The 25,841-nt window shown below is 22.7% G+C and overlaps 4 protein-coding genes across 26 annotated transcripts; 1 reads left to right on the forward strand and 3 right to left on the reverse strand.

Moving 5' to 3' along the window:
• Positions 1-11: 11 nt before the first annotated feature.
• Positions 12-10,401, reverse strand: Rho1 (ras-like GTP-binding protein Rho1). Of its 21 annotated transcripts, none has more exons than XM_086916858.1 (6): positions 8,114-10,401; positions 7,792-7,980; positions 5,990-6,072; positions 4,531-4,691; positions 4,060-4,443; positions 12-3,977 (listed from the first exon to the last, which is right to left on the reverse strand). In XM_086916858.1, the coding sequence occupies exons 3-6, from the start codon at positions 6,045-6,047 to the stop codon at positions 3,939-3,941; spliced, it is 642 nt and encodes a 213-aa protein (XP_086772984.1). In that variant the 5' UTR covers positions 6,048-6,072; positions 7,792-7,980; positions 8,114-10,401; the 3' UTR covers positions 12-3,938. The 21 variants fall into 21 exon arrangements, with proteins under 21 accessions (XP_086772984.1, XP_086772981.1, XP_086772982.1 ...); XM_086916855.1 differs by having other exon boundaries at positions 12-3,984; XM_086916856.1 differs by having other exon boundaries at positions 5,990-6,075.
• A 79-nt stretch (positions 10,402-10,480) lies between these two features.
• Positions 10,481-12,842, reverse strand: LOC100872670 (small glutamine-rich tetratricopeptide repeat-containing protein alpha). 3 transcript variants are annotated; one of them, XM_012492709.3, is made up of 4 exons: positions 12,320-12,842; positions 11,406-11,741; positions 10,828-11,295; positions 10,481-10,739 (listed from the first exon to the last, which is right to left on the reverse strand). In XM_012492709.3, exons 2-4 carry the CDS (start codon positions 11,723-11,725, stop codon positions 10,628-10,630), a joined length of 900 nt encoding a protein of 299 aa, XP_012348163.1. In that variant the 5' UTR covers positions 11,726-11,741; positions 12,320-12,842; the 3' UTR covers positions 10,481-10,627. The 3 variants fall into 3 exon arrangements, with proteins under 3 accessions (XP_012348163.1, XP_012348164.1, XP_031775389.1); XM_012492710.3 differs by having other exon boundaries at positions 12,159-12,836; XM_031919529.2 differs by having other exon boundaries at positions 11,824-12,836.
• LOC100869234 (uncharacterized) lies at positions 12,686-19,927 on the reverse strand. The gene is made up of 18 exons (XM_086916849.1): positions 19,907-19,927; positions 19,683-19,803; positions 19,402-19,607; positions 19,121-19,326; positions 18,748-19,043; positions 18,572-18,675; positions 18,244-18,445; positions 17,648-18,169; positions 17,384-17,578; positions 17,097-17,312; positions 15,809-16,998; positions 15,048-15,735; positions 14,575-14,792; positions 13,861-14,503; positions 13,497-13,738; positions 13,227-13,431; positions 13,079-13,158; positions 12,686-12,999 (listed from the first exon to the last, which is right to left on the reverse strand). The coding sequence occupies exons 1-18, from the start codon at positions 19,925-19,927 to the stop codon at positions 12,862-12,864; spliced, it is 5,493 nt and encodes a 1,830-aa protein (XP_086772975.1). The 3' UTR covers positions 12,686-12,861.
• Positions 19,928-22,193: 2,266 nt separating this feature from the next.
• Positions 22,194-25,173, forward strand: Galphai (G protein alpha i subunit). The gene is made up of 4 exons (XM_003697885.4): positions 22,194-22,752; positions 23,256-23,440; positions 23,546-23,832; positions 23,905-25,173. Exons 1-4 carry the CDS (start codon positions 22,632-22,634, stop codon positions 24,380-24,382), a joined length of 1,071 nt encoding a protein of 356 aa, XP_003697933.1. The 5' UTR covers positions 22,194-22,631; the 3' UTR covers positions 24,383-25,173.
• The last annotated feature ends 668 nt before the right edge of the window (positions 25,174-25,841 follow it).

A 25,841-nucleotide genomic window follows, 5' to 3' on the forward strand; every position in this document is an offset into this window, starting at 1 on the left:
ATTTACAAAAATTTATATTATTATAATATTAATATAAGTAATTTTTATTATTAATTACAATTTAATATATAGAATAATATATTTAAATATATAGAGTAAAGATTAATTAATTATAGAGTGATCTATGAAAACTCAAAAAATTTACTCCTGATTTTATTTTCCTAATTATAAAAAAATTTTTTCTTTTTCATTTTAATTATAATGAAAAAGTAAAACATATTAAAAAAGTATTACATAAAAATGATTGCATTTTTATTCTTGGAAGTATTTTTTTTTATTTTACTACTGGCATAACTAATTAGAATATTATAAAATTATTTATAGAGAACTGTGGAGACGTGGAAAATAGTACGTATTTTCTATTTTTTTTTTTTTTTTTTACATATTCGTTTCATGTACAAATATGTACTTTTGGTATTCAAAATTAAAATGATATATTTATCATACATATAGGGTATTAATATATTCGTTTCGTTCAAGACATTTTTGGAGAGCATCTAAAGATCAAAATAAATATAAATTGAAACTTATTTATTAAATTATAAATAATTAAATTTAAATTTGTGTTAAATAATGTGGAAATGAAATACGATGGCGATATAGAGATAAAATGGTTTCAATTTTCGGGATTGGAATTCTTGAAACCTTTTTTTCTTCTTGCTTCATCTAATGTAAATTTCAATTAGTTATAATTTAATAAATAAGTTTAATCGATATTTTTGTACATCATTTTTGTGTTTATTTTGATCTAGAATTGATTTTCTATAACTATCCCATATATTAACACCCTGTATATGTATACATATATATATATTTGCTGTAACATCATCATAAGAAAATGAATAATGATTTATATTTTTATCATTCCATGATAAATAGATAAAGAAATGCTTAACAAAAATTATAGGACATTCATGAAGATATAATACCTTATCTATTTCAAGAATAGTAATATTTTATGTACAATCTTTAATCCTATATGGACTAAATATGTAAAATAACAAACAGAGTTGTTTTATCTCTTCTTTTACATAGATGTTAATGAATTTGGTAGACGCTATGATATACGAAACATTACCATTTTGATCCTTATCAAACATAGAAATTCATATGTCTTATCTTATAAGTTTGTGCATATAACAATATTTAAATTTTTTCATAAAAAAATGTAATTATGTTTAATTATTTTTTTTCTTTTATTTCAATTAAAGAATATTTATAATTTTTATACAATAATGATTGAAGATTATTCTATTTTGATAAGAATCAAAACGATAATGAAAAAATATTATAAAAATAATAAGTATAATTTCTAAGTTAACAATTTATGTATTAATATATTCCGTGATCCATATATTTATAAAAATTGCGATAATGTTTGTACAAATTTCTCATAATTTATTTTATTTTGAAACACGCACTTATTGCAACATTGGATAAAAAGAGTCCATAAAGGATTAACTGATACAATCATAATTAACAGTACATTCTTCAGAAATTATTATAAAAAATTTTTTATAAATTTTGCAACGGATTTATATTTGCAAAGGTGTTACTTTCAACTTGTTTTTTTTTTCGAGAATTTTTTTGTAAATTTTATTTAAATGTTATGAAAAACTTAATTATTCATTAACTTTTTAATTTAAATTGTGCTACGAACAATTAAATAATTGATATTTTTACATGTTTTAACAATAGATTATTAAGATTATGTATATATATATATATATATAAATTCTTGTTAAATGAAATTTCGGACCGTTGCAAAATTTGACTGCAACCTTAGAGATTCCGATTAAAAGCGTAATTCAATAGTACTGCTAATCGTTAAAAAAAGTTTGTTGAACACAATTCCACAGTCATTCATTAAATCAATGGCCAAGACTGCATTGCAATTCTTATTCTTGCAAAAAACAACTACCTTATGAATCTTATAGATTAGTTTTAATACAAGATACGTAAGATTAAAAGTTTAGATTAGAATAGTATGCATACAAATGAAAAAAAAAAAAGAATGAAATAAAAGGGAGAAAAAATACAGGATAACAGATATGAATATACGATCATTTTGCAAAGGTAACTCGAACTCATAAATTAATTACGTTTAAAGAACACATATTACTTTCAATCGAATTTGATAGAAATGTAAAGTATCCTGTAAGTCCCATGATATTATTATATTTTTTATGAAAATTGTTCGCCCTAAATTATTAATTTAGAGTGATTACATCATGTCGAATAATTTGAAAAAATATCGCGTAATAAAACGCAATCAAGACATCATTTATGTACTTCTGTACTTGGATACAATGGATGTGTTGTCGAAATATATAAATATAATCGCTGTTACAATTCGTAATGTTAGTGTCATCGTATTACAATAATATAATAATAAAAATAATTAATAATTATAATAATAATTAATAATACATTTAATCTAGTTGATATCTTAAAGATCAAAGTGATCCGTTGGTCTACTTACGCAATTTTATAATATAAAGTTTATTTTTTTGTGTAAGAAATATAGATATAATGCGATGGTTTGATAAAATAGCGACGTAACATTTGGAATTCTTAACATTTTGTTTTAAATTCTTACATTGCTTTCTATGACTTTACATTGCATACTAACACCTTTATTCTTTCCATTTTCTCTTTTTGTATTTTTTTAGGAATTCCCCCAACTTTTTTATCTTCTTTCTACTTTCTTTTTATTATTAAAAAATAAACATGCACTACGACTTAAAAAAAGAAAAAAGAAAGAGATGCATACGATAGCAATGAGATACTAATAATAATGATAATTACTATAATGATATAGATAATCATATATCATAATTATAAATAGTTGGTATGACAATTGTTTAATTTTTTTAAATTTGAAGCACAATTCATTATTATTAAAAAATACAATCAAATAGTCATTACAATATACATTATAGTTTCTCATATACTATAGCATATACAAAATATCTACGCAATTTGATCAAGTTATAGCTTTAAAACGAAAAAAGATAGAAAAAAAATTTCATTTAACAAAATTTTAAATAAACATAATTTAGTATATATTTATGCTGAAAATGAAAGCATTTCAAAGAATTCAAGATCATCATTAATTTCTTAAATGATATCTTATATTTTTTAATAAATCAATTGATGCTTTTATTTTTTAAAAAGTATTAAAACATTTTTATCTAAAAATGTTTAGTTTAAAAATTTTATTTTAATTATGAATTTACAAAATTTAGTATATGAAAAACAAAAAAAATCTGCACAGTATAATATATAAGCTCTTATGTTTATTTTTTCTGTTTGTCATACAATACATAATTATACAATTAAAATTAAAATATCTTTTGAATTAATTATTTTCAAAGAGTGCTTTAACATATTTCTATAAAATTTAAGACAATTTGTCAATGTGTGTATATATATATATATATATATATATATATATATATATATATATATAGATATATATATAGATATATTTATAAATACAAAAAAACCAGTTTAATTTAAAGAAATGGAAATGATCTAGAAATCTTTGAAACATAACTTTAGATCACAGATGTAATACTGTGCATTTTGTTGTGCACTACTTATAATATTTATATTTATCTAATGAAATTTTCATCTATCTTCTACCATTTTAAAGATGAATTGACCCAGTTGTGTGAGATATTTTATATATATATATATATATTTGTATTGAATTTAATCAGTAGTTTAAGTCTCCAGTTTTGATGACAGTTTTTTTTTTATATTACGTATTTTTGTAGTTTCCTTGTTTAATAAGTTGCTTTATTATGTAAAATAATTAAAGATAAATTGTTATTATATTATTGTTTCCGCTGGGGATCTCCGGCATAACAACTAGCTTCATTGCAACTAGCAATTCCATTAGTGTTGTCTCGTTATCGGTGATAATTCAAGAATTATAGGAGCCAACATCTTCCCTTCTTCTTCTTTTTTACCTACGAACTCACATAATTTTTATAATAACGTCTGCTCAGTTTATATTCATTTTTAAAGAAACTTGTAATGAACAATACTTACTTGTAGTGCTGCCCGAGTGGCTGTTTCAAATACTTCCCTAATACCTTCCTTACTTTTAGCAGAACATTCAAGATAAGCAAAGGCATTGATTTTTTCAGCCATAGCTCTTCCTTCTTCTGGTTTAACTGGTTCTTGTTTCATCTTGCTAAGTTCTTTGATAGTATTAGGATCATTGCGTAAGTCTTTTTTGTTTCCAACAAGGATAATGGGCACATTTGGGCAAAAGTGCTTCACCTCTGGTGTCCACTTCTCAGGAATGTTTTCCAGGGAATCTGGACTATCAATAGAGAAACACATTAAGATTACATCTGTGTCAGGATATGATAGTGGACGCAACCTATCATAATCTTCTTGTCCAGCTGTATCCCAAAGAGCCAGTTCCACCTATTATAGATTTTTTTTTTATCATATTAAGAAAAAAATACAAATATAAAAAATTAAATATATAAAAAAATTTCTTTATATACTCACCTGTTTCCCATCAACTTCAATATCTGCAACATAATTTTCAAACACTGTAGGTACATAAACTTCTGGAAATTGGTCTTTGCTGAAGACTATAAGTAAGCATGTTTTACCACAAGCACCATCACCCACAATAACCAATTTCTTTCTAATGGCTGCCATGAATTCTAAAATATAAATCATTATATATTTTTTTTATTAATATTCAAACATATTCTAAATTAGAATTCTAATTTTATATACATAATTTTAATTTCAATGTATATAATTTTAATAAATATATCTATTAATGCAAAAACAAAAATTTTAAAATCACTTCACATGAGTAACAAATTTTTATTTACATAATTTAAAAATATTTAATATCTTGTCATATTTAAATATAAATGCTTTAGAATTCTTGTAATAACTTACCTATATAATATCCTAAATAATATCACAATTTTATATAATTACTTAATAATATAATTGTTTAAATAAAAATGAGCATTTATTTTTAATTTTAAATATTATTACCTCTTTTTGTTAATAATAATTAATATATACAGAACATATGTTTGGTTTTACATATATATTAATAATAATAAAAATACACCTAACTTTTATTAATTTTATCTTATATATACATATATAAATGTATATATGTATATATATAAAATGAAAAATTTAATATAAATACTAGTATGGAAGTCATATTTTATATATGATTAAACTTTAATTGTAATTTTATACAATATAAATGAAAAATATCTTAATCATTATTCAGATATGAATGATAATGAATCTAAATCAATTGAATTAACATCTTGAAAACACCATCTAAAATTAATTCAACTAAAGGCATGCAGTGAGTGAACACATAATACATGTAAGATAAGATAATTACAACTTAATGGGAAATGCAATGAATATTTGAAAAGATGTAAATAATATCAATATTAAAGAAAACTACTTTTCCTACACCTTAATAAGGCATAAATAAATAAAAAGCAATTTTAAATAGATAGATCTAAATTTAAACAGATATAAAGAAAATAGTAAAAGAGATTAAGAAAAAGCATTCTTCAGGATAGAGTTAGGAAGAAGTCAGGGTAATCTTTTGAAATTGTTCAGTTAAATTCACCTCCTCACAATGCTATAAACAGTGACTTGAATTCAAACCTCGTAGGGTATAATATTTGTCATCTGAAAGTATTGTATTCATTTATATTTAAATAGAATACTAAATTGATACTAGCATTACAAATACAATAGCTTATATATACTTTCTACAGCCCTCTGTTTGTAATATAATGTAATTTTACTGCTAAAAATTGTCTCTAATTTCATAATTATCTGCTACTTATATAATAGATATATAGGTATAATATTTTTTAAATATATCTATATTTCATATCTACTTTAATACTATTTAGAAAGCAACCTACGAGGGCTGAAAATTGAAAGGATATTGATTGGATCGTACCTGATCCAGGGTACCCCGTATCGTCTGGACCGAGGCATCGGCCCGTATTGCATCCCATGTTTTTAGTCTTTCTTTCAGCGTCTCTGCTTTAAGTGGACATTTTATATGTTAGAATGGATAAAAGGCTGTGAGATATTTGCATGTACTACAGATGTCATATATATAATATTATATTATATACATATATATGTAAATATGTATGTATATGTTTTGTTTCAATCATAATATATTTAAATATCTGTAAAAATATTAATTATAGTACTATGATCACAATGGCATCTTTATGATTTTGATTCATAACTCTTTCCTTCCGATATATATGAAAATATGCACACTACAAGATTTTGCAAATGCCAAAGACTAAATATAATGTGAATTTAATATTATCATGGTGTTATCATAATGACTTCATATGCACATTTAGATCAAAGATTACAGAATTCTAAAGTGCATAAGGTAAAGCTTTAAAAATTATATATAAGAAAGGATATCTCACATGTTATTTAATTCATATGTAAAGATTTTTATATACTATTATATTATATATGTAAGAGAATACCTTATGCCTTAAGAAAAAAATGTTTTTGAAGAACATGCATAGACACATAAGATTGATACTTTTTTGTATTAAACATGCACTATTAAGAAATATGTATACCATAAAAAAATTATTTTTAAGAAGCAAAAATAAAATATAATATGCAATACATTCATATTATACACAGACAAGATGTATAAAATTTTGATTGAATAAATTGTATTTCTTTATTTATAAAAATTATAAATTTGTTCAGATAATGACAAATAAATATGTATATATAATCCATATAAATTGATATAATATGCTTCAAAATACTATTTTTTAACATGAAATCCCATTCATTAAAAGATATTTTATTAAATTGTAAAAATATAATCTTTTTATTTCATTTTTTTTTAATTTTTTAGTTTTAAATATTTATTAAATATTTATATTTTATGTTGATATATTCATTAATATACAAAGAAAGATTTAAAACTTAAAAATTTAATTTAAAACTTTTTACAGATAGATCATAAGCAAAAATTTTAATCATATATAATATAATTTATTCTATAAGAAAAGCAATGAAAAAACTTGAATATAAATTAATAAAATAAACTTTTAAAGTTTATATTTCATTTGTTTGTTATAAAAATTAATAATTACATAATATTTTAATCGATTATTTTAACATTTCATAAATTGAATTGTTTAAATTTTTTTAAATTTAGTATAAACTATATTATTTTTTAAAATTATCTATCATATATATAAAATATTTCAAACATTTTTTATATATGTATATATATTTTTTATATGTATATATATTATATATATGTAAATTGAAGAAAATTGACATATTTGTTTAATATTTTTATTAGTCATGAAATTTTGATGAAATCTTTTTAAAGATGTAAAATGAAAGAGTGGATAAGAAATATGCTATAAGATAAAAAAAATTTTATAAAAATGTAAATAAAAATGTGGATTTCTACCATTAAAAAGCGTACCGACCTTTTGTTTATTGTAGCTTTGAGATGTCGGTTGACAGAATAAACGATGACAAAGGAATGTCAAAATGAAGCCGTGACATAAATTTTTACTTACTAAGTTTCCGGACTGGGACTCGGAATTTTTTGTCGAATTTTGCACAGCCGGAAGTGCATTGCCGAAAGGTGGTGGCGGAGGGGGATAAAGCCAAAGAGGGGAGAATGGGGGCGCTGAAGGTGCGACAGGATAGCGACGCAGGGGTCTAGAGCCTAGGGGACGATTTACATACTGAATTAAAGCCCAGGTCGTATTTGAACTGGTACAAACGATCCCAAATCAGTGATTGAATGCAGTCACAGCGTGTAGCTTCTTGTATGTTGAATTAAACGGTCGTCATGCGAAGATGCTGTGGATTCGTAACGCATGGCACTCCCTCGGCCCTCTCTATCGCGGGAGGAGGAGAAGGTTTTTTTCCCTCCTTGACACACAGAGTTCCCGGTTGCGCCGTTAACAAAGCGATATGTAGCACGCTTAAACCATTCGAGCACACAACACAGTACACTCTCACACCACTCTAATCAGTATTACTTAAGAAATAATTGCGTATTTACCTGAAATGCTAAGCGACAGAAAGTCAAGAAGATGGCTGCCCTCGATGGCCACACCTCAATCTGTGAGTGTGCGGCAATAGAGTAGTAAGGAGGGGCATTATTCTCAGGATCGTATTGAGGCTTTAAAAGTACCCTTTCCTAGAAATTTACAAAATATTATCAGACTTTCGATATATATAAATTTTCATGTAAATTTTTTATAAATTATATAATGATAATTATAAAATAATAATTTTTTATATTATTCAAATTGTATATTAATAAAATTTTAAGTAATTGAAATTGAATATTGTATAACTCTTAGTAGAATGTTGTATAATTTTAATTATTAATCATTATTATTGCATAATTAAAAAAAAAAAGAAAAATATTATGTTTATTAATTTCATATTAAAAGTTTACAAGCTTACATGTAGTAATTTTTATATAGTGATTTTATCTATAATGAGAGTATGGTAATATTAGAAAATTATTAATAATATTTAAAAAATAATTTTTTTATTATATATTTAAATGAAAATATGTTTAATATAATAATTTTTCTTTAAAAAGAAAGATGTCTAATTTATGCATCATTTAATAATACGTTCCTAGATAATATTATAAAATCAACGAATCATGCATCATCATATATTAGGAATCTAGAAGGATTTTACGTATACAATGTTTCTTGAACAAAAGAGTTGCTAATATGCGAGATAAAATGGTTGTTAGTAACATAGAAATAAGAATAGGGGAATGATGAGAGGCTTATTGTAGCAATAGTTTATTCAACAAAATCACATGGTATAACTTTATTTTCTCATTTCTCTATTCTCTTATGTTATTGCCAGCCATTTTGTCTCACATACTGACAATTTTTTCTCTTAAATATATTTGTAAATGAATGATGGAAAGGCTTGAAAAATTATGTAAATAATGCTGTATCATAGTTTCATCATTCAGTGTTTTTGGTATGTAACGTGAAAAGCATTATATTAATTTTATAGCCATGAAATAAATAAGAAACTGATGAAACAAGTAAAATGACAAATTATATATTTTTGCGAATGCATTTAAAATTTTTTTCAATTTTGTTAATGTTATAAATGTTATCTTTTATTAAAAATAAATACAAAAATTATAAGTATAATTCAAGTATTGTATTTTATATATTATTTTAATCATAGAAATTTTAAATATGTCTAAAAACTAGGATTAATAATTTAATCGATACAAAAAAAGAAAAAATATTGTTTTATTGTTATATAGTAATTTTATCATTACTCTCTAAATAATTTAATAATTCCATTAAAATTGAGACAAATAATGTGTGCGCGTGTGTGTATGCATGTGTACATGTTTTTACAAATGTAAATAAATTTATAATGCAAGAAAAGAAGAAAGAAAAAAAAAGAAAAAACAAAAAAAAACAGAATAATTAATCAATGGCAATAATTATTTTGTAAAAATGAATGATATGTAAGATATAATATTAATAATTATGAATTTGCATATACAAAACAGATTGTCAAAACAAATTGGAACATAAATATAAAAAATGTATTTATAAATATAAAGATTTATGTGACAAATAAGAATAATGTTGTCATATAATATATTTATTTATAATTCTAAAAAATTCTTAATTCTAAAAAAATTAAAAGAAAAAAACTCAAATTTCTGAATTTTTTAAAAATATAATAAAATTTAATTAATTAAAATTGTAATTTTTACTTGATTATAAATAATTACTTATCTTATTGTTAAATTTTTATATTATTATAATATTTTAGTTGCAGAAATAAATAAAGAAATTAAATAAAGAATATATTTTGAAAATATTTAATAAAATAATTTGTTAATAAAATAATGTATTTAGAATGTGTTTAATTATGTACATTTTTCACTGTAAAGCTAACACTATAACTTTTTAAATATTTTGAAATTTTTTAATAATTTAATAATCAATTTTTGAACAAAATAGTTATTAAAAAAAATATATAATACTATAATATTTGATAAGAAACATAATTTCATTTAGTTTTTAAATAATAACAATAATTTATTATATAGAAAATAATTTTAAAAGCTAAAAAATGTTTATACTATATATCAATTAGAATAGATTAAGAGTCATTTTGTATGACATAAAAAGCATCAATTATATTCTGAAATGTTCTCATTCATAAAATATTCACTATATTTTGGTATTTATTATTTAATCTTCACATATCAAATGTCATCAGCACACATTCAAAAGATAAATTGTTATGGTTTATTTAATAATTAAGTTATAGGAAAATTTCTATCGTATATATTATATATATATATATATATATATATATATATATATATATATATTTATATATGTATAATTTTAAGAAATGATAATTTAAGTGAATTTTAATTACAATTTTTCACTTTTTCATATTAGAAAATGATACACACTGCTTTTTAATAATGTATATGTTCCAATTAAATTTGATTATTTCCATTTCATGTAAAATCATTAAAACGTATCATAATCAATTTTTAATTTTGTTGAGGTGGATCTGGATCATTTGGATTTCCTCCCATTTGTCGTCTTAAAGATTCAATTAATTCAGGATTAGCATTTTGTAATTGTCGTGCAAAATGTTGACCACTAAAAAGTTTTTAAATACAATATATTTTTATATAATATATTTTTTTATGATGTTATATATATAAATATAAGAATAATTAATTCTTACGCTTCTATAAGAGCATCCATATGTCCTCCCTGTTCGACTTGTCCACTCATAAAATTGCTCACCATATTTTGTAGAGCTGGATTGGATAACATTTGACGAGCCATGTTCATAAGAGCAGGATTACTCAAGAGTGAACTAAGATCCATGCCTGGTAATGCACTTCCACCTAATCCCATATTACTCATGCTTGGCTGAGCTAATTTTTCTTCTGCTACTTGTAGATTATTTTTATAACTTTCATTGTCAGGTTCCATTTCTAAAGCTTTTTGATAGCTTTCCTTAGCCTCTTTATGTCTTTGCAAGCTGGAATATGCTAAACCTAAACGTCCATATGCTTTACTATACGAGGGATCAATGGATAATGCAGTATGACAATCGTTAATTGCTTGTTGATAATTGCCAATTTTACTATATGCTGCAGCACGGTTACAATAGTACACTGCATTACGACCATCTAATTGAATTGCTCTAAAAAAATAATAATGTTATAATTTTACAAATATATAAATTTTTATAAAAATATATTTTTTTTACTTCAACTAATATATAATAATAAATAAATAGATCAAAATATGTACTTCGTATAATTGGCAAGAGCTTCATGATGTTTTTCAGCCTTCATGAGAGCATTTCCTTCATTTTTTAATCTTTCAGCTTCAGCTTTTGCTTCTGGGGTAGCTTCTGGAGCTAAATAAGGTTTTGCATTTTCTACGGAAGACTTATAAACTTCGTATAAGTTAAAATTTGTTGGAGTATCTGATGCTTGTACATTATAAGCACTTTCTAAACATTGTATTGCTACTTCAAGACTTTCCCGAGAATCTGCTGTAATATCACCTTCTTCTAATTGTTGAGTTAAAAATTGAACAATTGCTGCTATTAGCCCCTTGACAGCCATTACTGCCTTGAAGGAACTGTTTTATATGATATAATAAAATTAATTATAATTATAGAATATAATTACGTGGTATTATAATAATATATAAATAAATATACTTAATATTATTTAGTAATGGAAAATTCCTAATACGTGTCATAACCTCAAAATAGTATTCTCATTATTTGGAAGAATAGAATAAAATGTTTTAATTAAAGCGAAAATTAATGATTGTTTTAAAAAGATCAACTGTATCAATATTACCAACATTATGTTAATAAATTGGTACATGTTTTATTATGCCAATTCATCGTTTTGACATAACCAAAAAAGACATGCCGGATAAAAGAAGACGCAATTAAATTTAATTATATTTTGATTATATTTCAATCTCTTTAAATTGATGAGAATATTTTATCTATTATAATCATATTAAATAAGTTAAATTACATACACTTATATGCAAGTTATGAATTGCTTGCAGTTAATTAGAGACGAATAAAAGTTGTCCAATAACAATGAAATGATACCCTGACAGTTTCATTTTAAAAAATTAATTTAAAACGTTTTTAATCTTTTTGAAATTAAAAGAACACTTTCTGCACTTGAATATACCTTAAAACTTTAAGAGTAGTGTTACACAGCAACAAGAAGTAACTTCAATGTGTTACAATGGCTTCTACTTCACGAAAGAGAAAAACCTTTACACTTCGTATTGCGTTGACTACAGAATTCGTCGTAGAATATTATTATATATCGTTCTGAAAATATTTGCAACTACACCATTTAATTGCTTATATCCTCACGTAATGATTTTTATGCCATTTGATTTTGTCTTAAGTCTCTTTTTGTAAAAATTAAAGTTCAATGCTTTCGTTGGAATTGCGCTGGCGCAATTCGATTAATACTAAATCTGCTTTTTTAGACATAAGTCTTATAGATGTTCCAACCAAGATATATATTTCATATAAAGTAATAAAGTTCGATTGTCTAACAAATATATTAATTATTCAATACATGAAATTTATATTGTAAATATATATTACATATATTTTAGTTATTAATATGTATGTATTAATTCTACCATATATTAATTTATACATAATATGTAAATAAACTTATATATTATAACTATAATAAGATTCTTATAAAATTTTTTAGGGACCTTGTTTTATGATTCGTAATATAGTGCTATTTGTGCTTGTACCCATAAAGATATAATAATTTTCTAAATGATAGAAAGGTATCATAATTTGTAAGTCATCTATGTGGTGATGTATCTTCAATTGGAATTTCTAAAAATAATTTTATGAAAAAAACTATATAGATTAAATTATATAGATTAATTTAATTAATGAATCAATATAATCTTACTTGTGCATGCATATATTCATAAATATAAAATCCATCATTTTCTGTTGTGACAATGATAAAGGAATTGGTTTGACCAAATTCTAAAATAATAAATAGAATAAAAAATGTTAAATATAATTATTATTTTATCATAATATATTGTTCATACCGTTCATATAAAAAGATTCTATTCCATAAACTTGTGAATTATAGAAGAGAGTTTGATAATTGTAAAAATTATCAAATTTTGAATTATAATAAAAAATATTTATTGCATTTGTCTCGAAATCGTCTAAAAAAACAAAACAATCTTGTTCTTGAATTAAACTTTTTACATTGCGTGTTTTACCTTCGAAGGTTCTAATTATTATAAACTAAAAAAATAAATCTATCATTATTTAAAATATTTTTATAAAATAATTAATAATAAAGCGTTTACTTTGGAAGTAAAAGCATCTAATTTATATAAAGATGATTTTTCGGAGTTTCCAAAACAACCAAATAGAAGATATACATCGTGATTTCTTTTAAAAATTTCAACAGTCGAAGCTCCATCAGTAGATAGATTCTGATACAAAAATAATGTATTGTTCTTGAAATCAATTTTGTAAATTAGAGAATTTGTCTGATGTGTTGCAAGTATCGTATCATAATATACTGCTAGTACAAGAAAAGTAGCATCTAAAATAAATAAAAAAATTAAAAATTAGAAAATGTTAAAAAACTAAAAATTATTAATTAATTTATTTTAATTTATTAATTAACTTAAAATTAAATAATTTTATTAATATTTAATATCATACTATCATGTGTCATGAAAAATTTTGCATCTTTTATAAAACCTCGAATTTTTAAAGACGTTTCTTTTATATTAGCTAATATATCTCCAGTATCAATTATGTTAGGTTTAATCCATAAAATTGTAATGAATTCATTTTCGGTATTATTCAATGTACATTCACGGCTATATGATATTGCATTTGATTCTATGTTTATACCATATATATTATACAAATATTGATAATTTCTTATTATTTTATTATTATTTATTTTTCGAATTTGACAAGTTTTTTTGGTAAGTTCAGCCATATATTCAATTGGACAAGAACAATTATCTGGAAGTCCGCAAAAATATCCTGCTTCTTCTCCAAACATATTCAGTTTTGTAATCTGTTCATAATAAATAACATCAATCTTCTTAATATTAGGTGTTTGAATTCTTAACTTTTGTTCTATTTCTAAATATGAAAAAATGTTCGTGAGAGTTTTAGAAATTAAGGAAGATTGAACCATGCTCTCCTTCATTCTAATTTCATTTAGTACAAACACGCGATAGATTTGATGTGTCTGTTCTTGTAGATTATAAAGAATAGTATATAAATTTACTTCGTTTATTAAGTTGAAAACGGATATATTTTCTGGAACTTTAATTTTTGATTCAAAAATCTACAAATATGCAATTTTTAAATACATTATAAAATATATACATGTAAATTATCTGAATCAAACAATTTTACCAAATCTCCGATGATTTTAACGTCTTCATCATTTTGCACACCGCTACAATATTCTAATGATATATTCATCCCATTAATAAATGGTGTATAAATATTGCCATTTATTATGAAATTTTCTTCAAAGATCTTTGAATCAGATATTATTTGCGTTTCCTTACTTTCATTTAGAACCAAATCGGAGAGATAAATATCATTGAGTGTTGATGCATTTGCATTCTCTAAAATTTTTTAATCATATTATATTGAATTATTAGTGAATATGTATGTAAATGTGTATACATAAAATTTTAAATTGAATGATTCATATAATTTATAATATATATATAAATATATTATAAATTATAAATATTATCATATATAAATATTATAGATTTTGTTAAAATAATTCTCATGCTTGCAGTTTTAAAGTTTTATTTAACGAATTAATATAATTTTTAATTTTGAATATGATTTACTTATAATTGTATACATACCTGTTATTTCTATAATATCATTGAAATATACATCAAAAAATATTTCATTTTCTTTGTCAATAGTTACACGATTCCTTAAAAATTCATCAAAATCTACTTTATCAAAATTCTTCAAACGTACATTTTTTAATATAACAAGATTTTTGAAAAATATGTGGTTTGGTAATACATCAGTTACCAGAATCACATCCTTCAGGAGGATGTTATGAACATTATCATTGACAAGAATTTGATCAATCGCAACATCATCGAGAAAAGTTATAATTCCAGTTATTATTGTTTCTCGATCTTTTCTTACCACGGAATTATTAAATTCGAGAATATTAATATTGTTAATCATAGGAATATCAATATCATTGATTACTGATATAGTATCAATATTTAGATTCTCTTTAAAAATTTTTTGACCAATTATTTCAATATTTTTCTCATCATCTATCACAGCATCTACAATAATATTATGTATTTTATCGATTTCTTTAGATTGTGCTTTAATTGTTGATGCTGATATATTCTTTTGAAAAATTATATTGCTTTGAATAATTTGATTCGTTGTTTTGGTTACTGCATTTTTGAGTAAGAATGTCAAAGAAGTGGAATTTGTTGAAAAAATATCCCAAGAAATATTTCCGTGTATTTTTAAATTAGTGATTTTTGATATTGACACATTGATCAAGTTTGAATATAACTGAAATAAAATTTTTTTCAATTTAATAACTAAAAGTCAATATTATCATTTTATATTTTAATTTAAAGTTTACCTCATTAAAAACAAAATTGTTTAAAGTTTTTGTTACAATATCTCCTTCTACAATTAAATTGTCGAATTTGATGTTCTCTAGCAATAAAGGTTTATCAATCCATATCAAATTAGAGATATTTTGATAATTAATAATTTTAGTTTTGATATTATTAACCGTAACTTTATAAAAAATGAATTTTATAGTTATATTTTGTTCTGTTGATTTTGAGAGAAAATCTTTAAAAAAACTATTTACATCAAGATCATGCAGGGATTTCAACGTGATATTCTCTACAGTTAATTTTTGGAATTCAATTTTATTGATAATATTGAATACGATATTTTTTTTAGCAATATCGTTTAAGTAAATAATATTTAAATTTTTAACAATTAAATCACCATGTATTACTAAATCTTTTAAATCAGACAACTTTATATTTTTTAATGATCCAAGTTTTTTTACTTCGAGATTATTAATTTTTTCAATATTGAGATTTTTTAAACAAAATTTTGGAACATTCATAAGTTTAATTTTCTGATATTTGCCATTTCGTAAAAAGAAAGTATTATTTTTATCACTAAAGAAGAGAAAATTAAGTTCATTTACAAATATTTGTTTAGTTTTAATCTTAGAGAAAGTCATGTTTTGCAGAAAAATATGAGGCTGTTTTTGGTTTAAAATATTGACAATAGGAACATCATTAAAAACATCAATGAATAATTCGTTTCCGTGTATATGTTTTACATATAATTTTTCTCGAATTATTATAGATTCTGGAGCAATTTCGAAAAAATTATCATTTTTTTCTTCAACGAAAAACATATCATCTACGTAAATATTTTCAAAGTGTAATTTTTTAAAATTTTCTGGAATGATTGATACAGTAGTGTACAAAAATTCTTCCTCAGAAAACCCATTCAAGTACTTTGTGTTTAAGTAATCTATAGTTAAACTATTTTCAAAAATGATATCATTTTTGATTACTTGATTACTTGATTTTGTCCAAAAAACATTGAGAATATTATTAAGATTTATTTTTTCATTGTTTAGAAAGATTTGCATGTAATTGTCCAATTCTAAAGTTTTTATCTTCACGTTACCTTGAATGGAAACATTAGAATATATTTGATATGGAATATCCGATATTTTGAATTTTGAATCAATTACAAATTTCTTTGTTACATGTAATTTTGCAATTTTTACATCTCCTATGAAACATAAAATTTTTCATGCAAATATGAATAGTTATAATATTATAACTATAATATAAAACTTTTAAAAATTAAATTAATCTTATTTTAAATACCTTTGATTATATTTTCAATAGATATTCGCGCTGCTTTTGAAACTGGAGTATCATTTATTGAATCCGCAAACAAATTTTCCGCTCTAAATTTTTTTACCATAAAATTATCAAAAGTTTGATTGGTTATTGTATTCATATATTTATTCCATGACTTTTCATTCAACATTTGTATTGTAAGATTCTGGATTTTTAACATATTATTATAAATAATATTTCCTAAAAAAATTTAATTTAAATTTAAATATTATTATTAAGTTAATAATTTAATATGATTTTATGAAATTTACCTTTAATTTTCTGATTGTGATTAATGATAAATAATTTATCAAAAAGTTCGTTGACATTCGTGCCATTTAACATTTTCATATTTAAATTTATTAACGATATATTCGAATTTAAATATATAGTATCATTTGAAAATTCAATTTTATCTGATGCTAAATTTATTTCTAATTTTAATATATCATTAGCTAGAGACCAATCTAAAATAAAGATTTGTTTCTTAATAGTATTTTCATACTTTTAAAGTAATTATTATTATCAACTCTTACATCGGAATGGAATTCCACAAATAGATTCTACTTTAAGATCATTTATAATCATATCTTCTTTCTGCAACGAAATTGAAAATTTTTGCATTTTACTTGAATCTGTAATATCATTCGAATAAATATCAACATCATTAAAAAAATCTGCAATCAGTTTATTAATCTGCAATTCTTCAATAAATGCATCTCCATCAATAATGATATTTCTATTTATTTTATTCCACATTAAAATTTTAGACATTAAAACATTATCAATTTCATGGATTAAATTTCCCATGCATTGTTCTAATTCTCGAGGCATTATAATATCTTCATTTATGAAAACATTAATGTTTTTCACAGTTCCTGAATCTAATATTAAATCTTGCAAGATTAAAAGTTTTGATATTGTTAAATCTTCATGTGCAGAGAATAAAAGAGACCATAAGGTTGTAGCTTTTTCTAAAAAAGGTTTTCTTTGTTGCAACATTTCAACTAATTCGGTCAAATGTTTCGATAAAGTATCGCTTTTTTTAATCAAATGTTCTGAAAATAAAATAAAATAAATATGAAATGAGAAATAATTTTGAAAGAATTAAATGAGAAATAAAATAAGTAACCAGGAAAAATTTCTTCAATTTTTAACTCCCATGATTCTATACTGTAAATTTGATCTGAATTCATGATAATCAGTAGCATATTTATCACAGATTTGTCAATTCGAGTTCGTATGTCAATCAAAAACATTCCATTAGGTAATTTCATAGTATTTATTAGAGTGCAATTTGATGCATTTTCAAACTTGTATAATTTTAAAATATTCTAAAAAAAAATATATATATATATATATATATTTTTTATATATATATATATATATATATATAATATTTGTTATAAATACTATAATAATTACTGATTATTAATTAGTTAATTAAATTCTACACTTACATCATAGACTACGAAAAAAAAATTATCATCGTTGATATTTACGATATGAATTAAATCAGGTATTTCTATTTCTGGGATTTGCTGCCAGTTTAACAGTTCATATCCTAAAAAATAACTTGAAAATGTAATTTTCATAGATCTGTAATATATAAAAGGTAAATAAGAAAAGAACGAACCATCCCACCAAAGTAAATTACTTGGTTCATATTGATTTATTAGTAAAATAAAACTAAAGCCTGCATGTCTATAATGATGAACGGAAATCGGATTTGAAGTTTTCAAGAATTGTATTTTATCCAAACTAGTTTCTGTAAATTCATATACCATAGAACCAATATCAGGAATATTTTCATTATTTTGTGCGAATACTATGATTGTCGATTGTTTGTATTTAAATGTAGTGACTGATACTGCAGCAGTAGTTATTATATCCTTTATTTTATCCATATATGTTTCTTTCCAATGGTATATTCTATATATAAAAAATGTACTTAATGCAATTTTTAATTAAAATAATTCTAAATATATATGATTATTAATTTCGCTTACAAAGACGGCACAGGAAATTGACCGAAATTATCGGCTACCACGAGATAAAGCCGATTGTCACGAACGAAAAAGTTAGCATCCATAGGACATTTGTATTGAATGGTTTGACGATATCTTAATTGTAAATTATTTGTTTGTGTATAAATAATGCAGAAATCGGTTATATAACAAATTAGCAAATAAAGTACATTTTTCCAGATAATACTCTGTAATATATTAAGAGAAATATTTTAATATTATATATAATTTTAAGTAATCATAAATAATATTAATTTACATACTCTGACAAATTTAATGGGACCATTATTAGAGATTGGAATTATTTCTCGCGATGAGATATTGTTAGAAGCATCAAAAGAAAATGTTATAAAATGATTTGCTTCTATCAAGAATATTTTATTGAATGTATTTGCTATGAAAGGTAGTTCTTTGTTGAGATCTTCTTTCCACAATCGATTCCATTTTACATTGTATACTTTTGTTTCAACTATGATCGTTATTAAAAAATTTATTTTAAATATATTTCATTTGAACATTTAATTTATTTATTAGTTTTTTTTACCTATTGATTCTTCTCGAATATGAAGTTTGGCTATTTCAATTTTTGTTTGTCTTAATTTTTCATCTAAATGATTGGTTATGGAAATGTGTGCAAAAATAAAACCGATGTAACCGATAAGAAGCTAATATATAAAAATGTAATTAAATATTAAATTCGAATTATAAAAATTAAATTTGATTTTTAATCTTCTTTAAATTCAATTCAAGTATTTGTTTAATACTTACTAAAATTCTGAAGGATCTCATAATCTCAAAACAATTAGCGATTCTTCCACATTTGAAAGCTAATTAATTACTAAAGACAATTATAGGTCATCAGCTGAATACGCATACAAACAAAATATGCGGATTCATGCGTATCTATATCATATATTTATACGTAAATATGAATTATCATTCGAATCGTTAATAATTGAAATCAAAATTATAGAATAATTTATTGAAAAAGCGAAATAAAATTTTTATTGATAAAAATTTAATATGCATGCTATTATTAATTATTATTATTATTATGTATGTTATTATTATTAATAATACATATATGTATTATTATATATAATATATTTAATATTTATTATCATATGTAAAAAGAAAAATTCAGAGAAATAAAATAATAATAAGATAAAAAAAGAAATAAAATTATCTTTGTAAATAAATCAATTTTTATATAATTTATTTTTATTATTATTATGTATTGAATATCAAATTAAATCCTTTGATACAAAATCACAAAATAGAATAATTTTTTAGAAATTAATAATTATTTAGAAGAACAATTGAACAAATAATTAATATAAATAAAAGAAGACAAGAGAAGTATAGACTAGAAAAAAAAAGAAAAAAATTATCAAAAGAATGATGAGAAATATTTTCAATTATTTCGTATTCGTATATTATTAATATTGTATCATATTATATAATATTTATATGTACATATATAAATATATATATATATATATATATATATATATATATATATATATATTATATATATATATAATATATATAATCTATATATATAATCTTACATAATTAACTTTAATTTTTATTTATTTACATTAATTTAATTTTACGTTGTAATATTTTGTTTATTTTTTTTCTTTTTTTGATTATCAATAACAACATATACATGAAAAGAACATATTATATGAATTAATTTATTTAATTTAATAAAATTTGTATATATGATCTTTTATTATGTAATTTGTATTTATATAATTGTATAATTTGTATATTTTATAAGTAATAACAAATAATCGATAAATTAAATATTATATAAATTTGGTGAAGTTTATTTTTACAATTCATTTTTATAATTAAATTGTAGTTTTTTTTTCTTTGTTTCTTTCAAAAAAGAAATTTATTATTGAAACTCAAAATGTTTTAGATTAATCTTATCATTATTCATCGATTATTATGTTGAATTAATTTTCGATTGTGAAATCATATATCAAGATTCATAAATATTAAAAAATCATAGGATGTAAAATATTAGAAATTGACTACAATTAAAAAATCATTGGAATTTATAAATATTTATTTTTCCGATAAAATTAGATTACAATCTAAATATTGCATTTATATTCCTATGCATTATTATTTTTTTTATAATGTAATTTATATATATTATTGTTATATTTTACTAGTGAATATGTTTTATTAACTATTAAAATATATAATTAAATAAAATATGCTATATATATATATATATATATATATATATATATACATTAATGGAAGAATTGATTAAAAATCAAAATAAATAAAAAAGTTAAAATATAAAAATATTAGTTAAAACTTATTAATTAAATTATAATTAAATAATTTAAATTTGCGTTAAATAAATTGAGACAGAGACAGAGTGAGATGATGTAACGGTGCCGGCGATATAACAAAGATAAAACTATATTATTGTATTTCCATTTTGTTTCATTTAATTTAAATTGTTTATAATTTAATAATTAAGCTTTAACAGAAATTTTTATATATCAATTTTTTTTGGATTATTTTTAGGATTGATTTTTTAAAGTTGTTATATGAATTTATTAATATCTTATATATTACATATATATATATATATTTTATAAATTTTATATATATATATATTATAACATAATATGCTACATTAATATTATATATTCAGTTTTTTATATTTGATCAATTCTAAATAAAAATTAAATATAAATTTGTTTTTATATGAGAATAAATAAATATTTTTTATCTAATATAAATATTTTTTCTCTTTATTTATAAAATGATATTTCATTCGATTTTTTATGATGCAGAAAAATAGTTCAAGATAGCATAGCAATATAGATATTTATTAAAATACATATTATAAATTATCATTTATGTATATTTATAAATTTTATTGGGGCCTATAGACCCAAATGTATACAATATAATCATCGAATGAAATATATTACAAGATGATCCTCTCATTCTCTAACTGACCTTTGATTTTAGCTAGATGGCGCTTATAATTCAAACAAATATCTCTTTAATGTTTTCATTGGCCTGAAAGTATTTGCGATCTTTACATGGATTGGTTGTTGATTGTAATCGAAAGATTTTCACAAATCCTGCTTATGTATCGTATACCAAGGAATAGAGTAGATAGATTGTATGAGAAGTGATTGTGCCGGTATTACAAGTTTGTAAAGTTTAGGTCCATTGCATCGTTTCTGACGGGAAGCAACAAGTGATCACGAGAAATAGATCACACGTATGCATGTAGTATACGATAATACCTATATTGACGGAGGACATAGACGCAAGTGTGTAAGACTGTACATCCAATTAGTGTGTGTATGCGAGCCAACCGCGTGCGGGCGGTTCCCACACGTCCGTGCAACAAGTGTCATATACGGCAGCGCGATTAATTGTTTCAAAGAGCGCTGTACATGGTGTTCATTCTTTCTTCACCGGATAAAAAGAATCACCGGCAAAAATGGGCTGCGCGGTGAGTACTACCGGCGAGAAAGAAGCTGCAGAAAGATCTAAGAAGATCGACAAGGATCTTAGAGCTGATGGGGAGCGGGCCGCTAGTGAGGTCAAACTCCTCCTCCTTGGTAATTTCTTCTTCTTTTCTTTCCATTAATGTATCTTCTATCTAGAATAATTGTCTTAGCATTATTCTTCTTTTTTTTACTCATTATGTATTTTCTCGAAGATGATGATTCCACAATGTTTTAATGATTTGTTGTAAAAGTAGATCACTGCACTGTATGGTCACCAAAGAAACTTTTTTTTTTCATTTGTTTTTCCATTAATTTTTTAAGATAATATTTCAATTGTTTGATACATATCTTAAATAATTTTCTCACACTAATCATATTCTCATCAATTATTGGATTTGTGTAATCATGAAAGTGCGAGCAATTTTCCGAAAACTTTGAATCATCATTTAGAATGAATCATTAGATATTACGTTCTCAATCTATAGCTATTCAAATAGATTGTAATTTATGAATATTGATGTTTTTTATTAAGAAGAAAAAGTAATGAAAATCAAATATTATATATAATTTTATATATATTCATTAAACATATGAATATATGTTTGCCTTTTAAGGAGCTGGAGAATCTGGAAAATCTACTATAGTAAAACAAATGAAAATTATTCATGAAACAGGATACAGTAAAGAAGAATGTGAACAATATAAACCTGTAGTTTGCAGTAACACAGTTCAAAGTCTTATGACAATAATTAGAGCCATGGGTCAGCTTCGAATTGACTTTGCAGATCCTAATAAAGCGGTAAACATATTAATTTTAAGTGAAAAATATCTTATATAATCATAAAAATATATTATATATTTTAGATCATGCATATTTTATCAGTAACAACAAATTTAATTATAGGATATAGCACGTCAATTTTTTACCCTAGCTTCTGCTGCAGAGGAGGGTGAACTAACTGGGGAACTGGCATTATTAATGAAACGATTATGGCAGGATGCTGGAGTACAACTTTGTTTCACCCGCAGTAGAGAATATCAGCTAAATGATTCAGCAGCATATTACCTTAATGCTTTAGATCGCATAGCTCAGCCTAATTACATTCCTACTCAACAAGATGTTCTTAGAACACGTGTAAAGACAACAGGAATAGTGGAAACACATTTCTCCTTTAAAGGTTTACATTTTAAGTAAGTTAATTTTAAAATATTTTCATTAATTTTATATTGTGAATCATTGTTAAAATTTTTCTGTTCTATCAGAATGTTTGATGTAGGAGGTCAAAGATCAGAAAGAAAAAAATGGATACACTGTTTCGAAGGAGTTACTGCTATCATTTTTTGTGTTGCATTAAGTGGATATGACTTGGTACTTGCAGAGGATGAAGAAATGAATAGAATGATAGAATCAATGAAACTGTTTGATTCTATTTGTAATAGCAAGTGGTTTGTTGAGACATCAATTATTTTATTTCTAAACAAAAAAGATCTTTTTGAGGAAAAGATCACAAGGAGCCCATTGACTATTTGTTTCCCAGAATATAAAGGTGCTAATACTTATGAAGAATGTGCTTCTTACATTCAAATGAAATTTGAAAATTTGAATAAAAGAAAAGATCAGAAACAAATTTATACACATTTTACATGTGCTACTGATACATCTAATATTCAGTTTGTATTCGACGCTGTAACTGATGTTATAATCAAAAACAATTTGAGTAATTGTGGTTTATTAAGTTAAATATTTTAATACTCAAATTAAAAAGAGTAAATTGATATTCAAGGTGTATAACTTGTCTAAGCACAAAAGATACACATGAGACTGAAAACAAATTGTTAGAAACAGATATGTTTTGGGTATATCCATATATACCAATCATGCAATATCTTCATTTTCTCATTTCATTTAGTTTTTACAATATTTGGATATACATAATATTATGAAATAATTTGTTAAATTCTATATTTCATTCTTTATATTTTTTTTAATGCTAAAATTTGACATTTTTTTGTAATTAATTAATTTTAAATTTATTGATTTCTTTTAAATGATAAATAATTTTAAATTAAAATACTTGAAAATTGAAATTATATATTATTTTGATAAAAATAAATATTATTTGCAGATAAACAAATATTTGGTATCTGCTAAATATGTTTAGTATATTAATCAGAAATTAGTTAGCTATTAATTTAGTAATATCGTTTTGTATATAATTTATTCATTAAAAGAAATATGTTTATACTGAATGGAAATATATTTCCATAACAGTGTTCAAAGCCATTCATTTCTTTTATAATAAATTGTTGATATAGCAATGACAGACACAATTCATTGTGTTAACATATATTTATACAAATTAAATTTGATAATAATTTTTGTAAAACTTTTTTATACGTATCAGTAGATAATATTTAAAGTGTTGTCATTATTGTACTATCAAATAAATGACAATACTAGGATTAATTACAGATTTAGAAAACAGTTTTATTATATGAATACTGAAATAAATAAAATTTTTTTTAAAAAAATATTTTTTTGAAATCCTGTGTTTTATACTATAAAATATAAAGTAATATTAGCAAAATAAATGAATTTTAAAAAGTAATGAAAAAAGTATTCAGAAAATGTGTATCATTACAAAAATTTAATTTTTTACTAACATCATCTCTTGCATTTATATATGATTCATTACAAAAATGAATTAAATTTATTCATTTTTAATATTTTTCATAATTTTAATTTGTAATTTGATCTTTTTAAAAAAATATTTAAAAAATAATCGCGCAAGTACTTATTGTTCGAATTTTATAAAATAATTAAGAATATTTTGTTCATTGTATAAACATAGAATCTCATTTTACTTGTATCAATTTATATTATACATACATGTATAATAATATAACACATATGAAGCAAAATAAATATAGTAATATCTTTTCTAACAAAATACTGATTGATATTTCTATATTTTATAATAATGACCTTTATGTATATTTATAGAAAATATTTTATAAGAATATTGTTATATTTAAATTTTTTACTTTTCTCAGCATTATACTCAGGAATAAATTTAAAATATATATTTTTCAATATTCAAAAAATCATTTTAATCATTTATTATATTTTAAAAAAATATAGCAAGATGTATATAAATAAAGGGGAAAAATATAGTCAATAAATTTTAACATTAATCATA

Source organism: Apis florea, unplaced genomic scaffold (assembly GCF_048593485.1).
Source record: "Apis florea isolate Af1SG1 unplaced genomic scaffold, ASM4859348v1 contig_3803_pilon, whole genome shotgun sequence".
NCBI classification, from domain to species: Eukaryota; Metazoa; Arthropoda; class Insecta; order Hymenoptera; family Apidae; genus Apis; species Apis florea.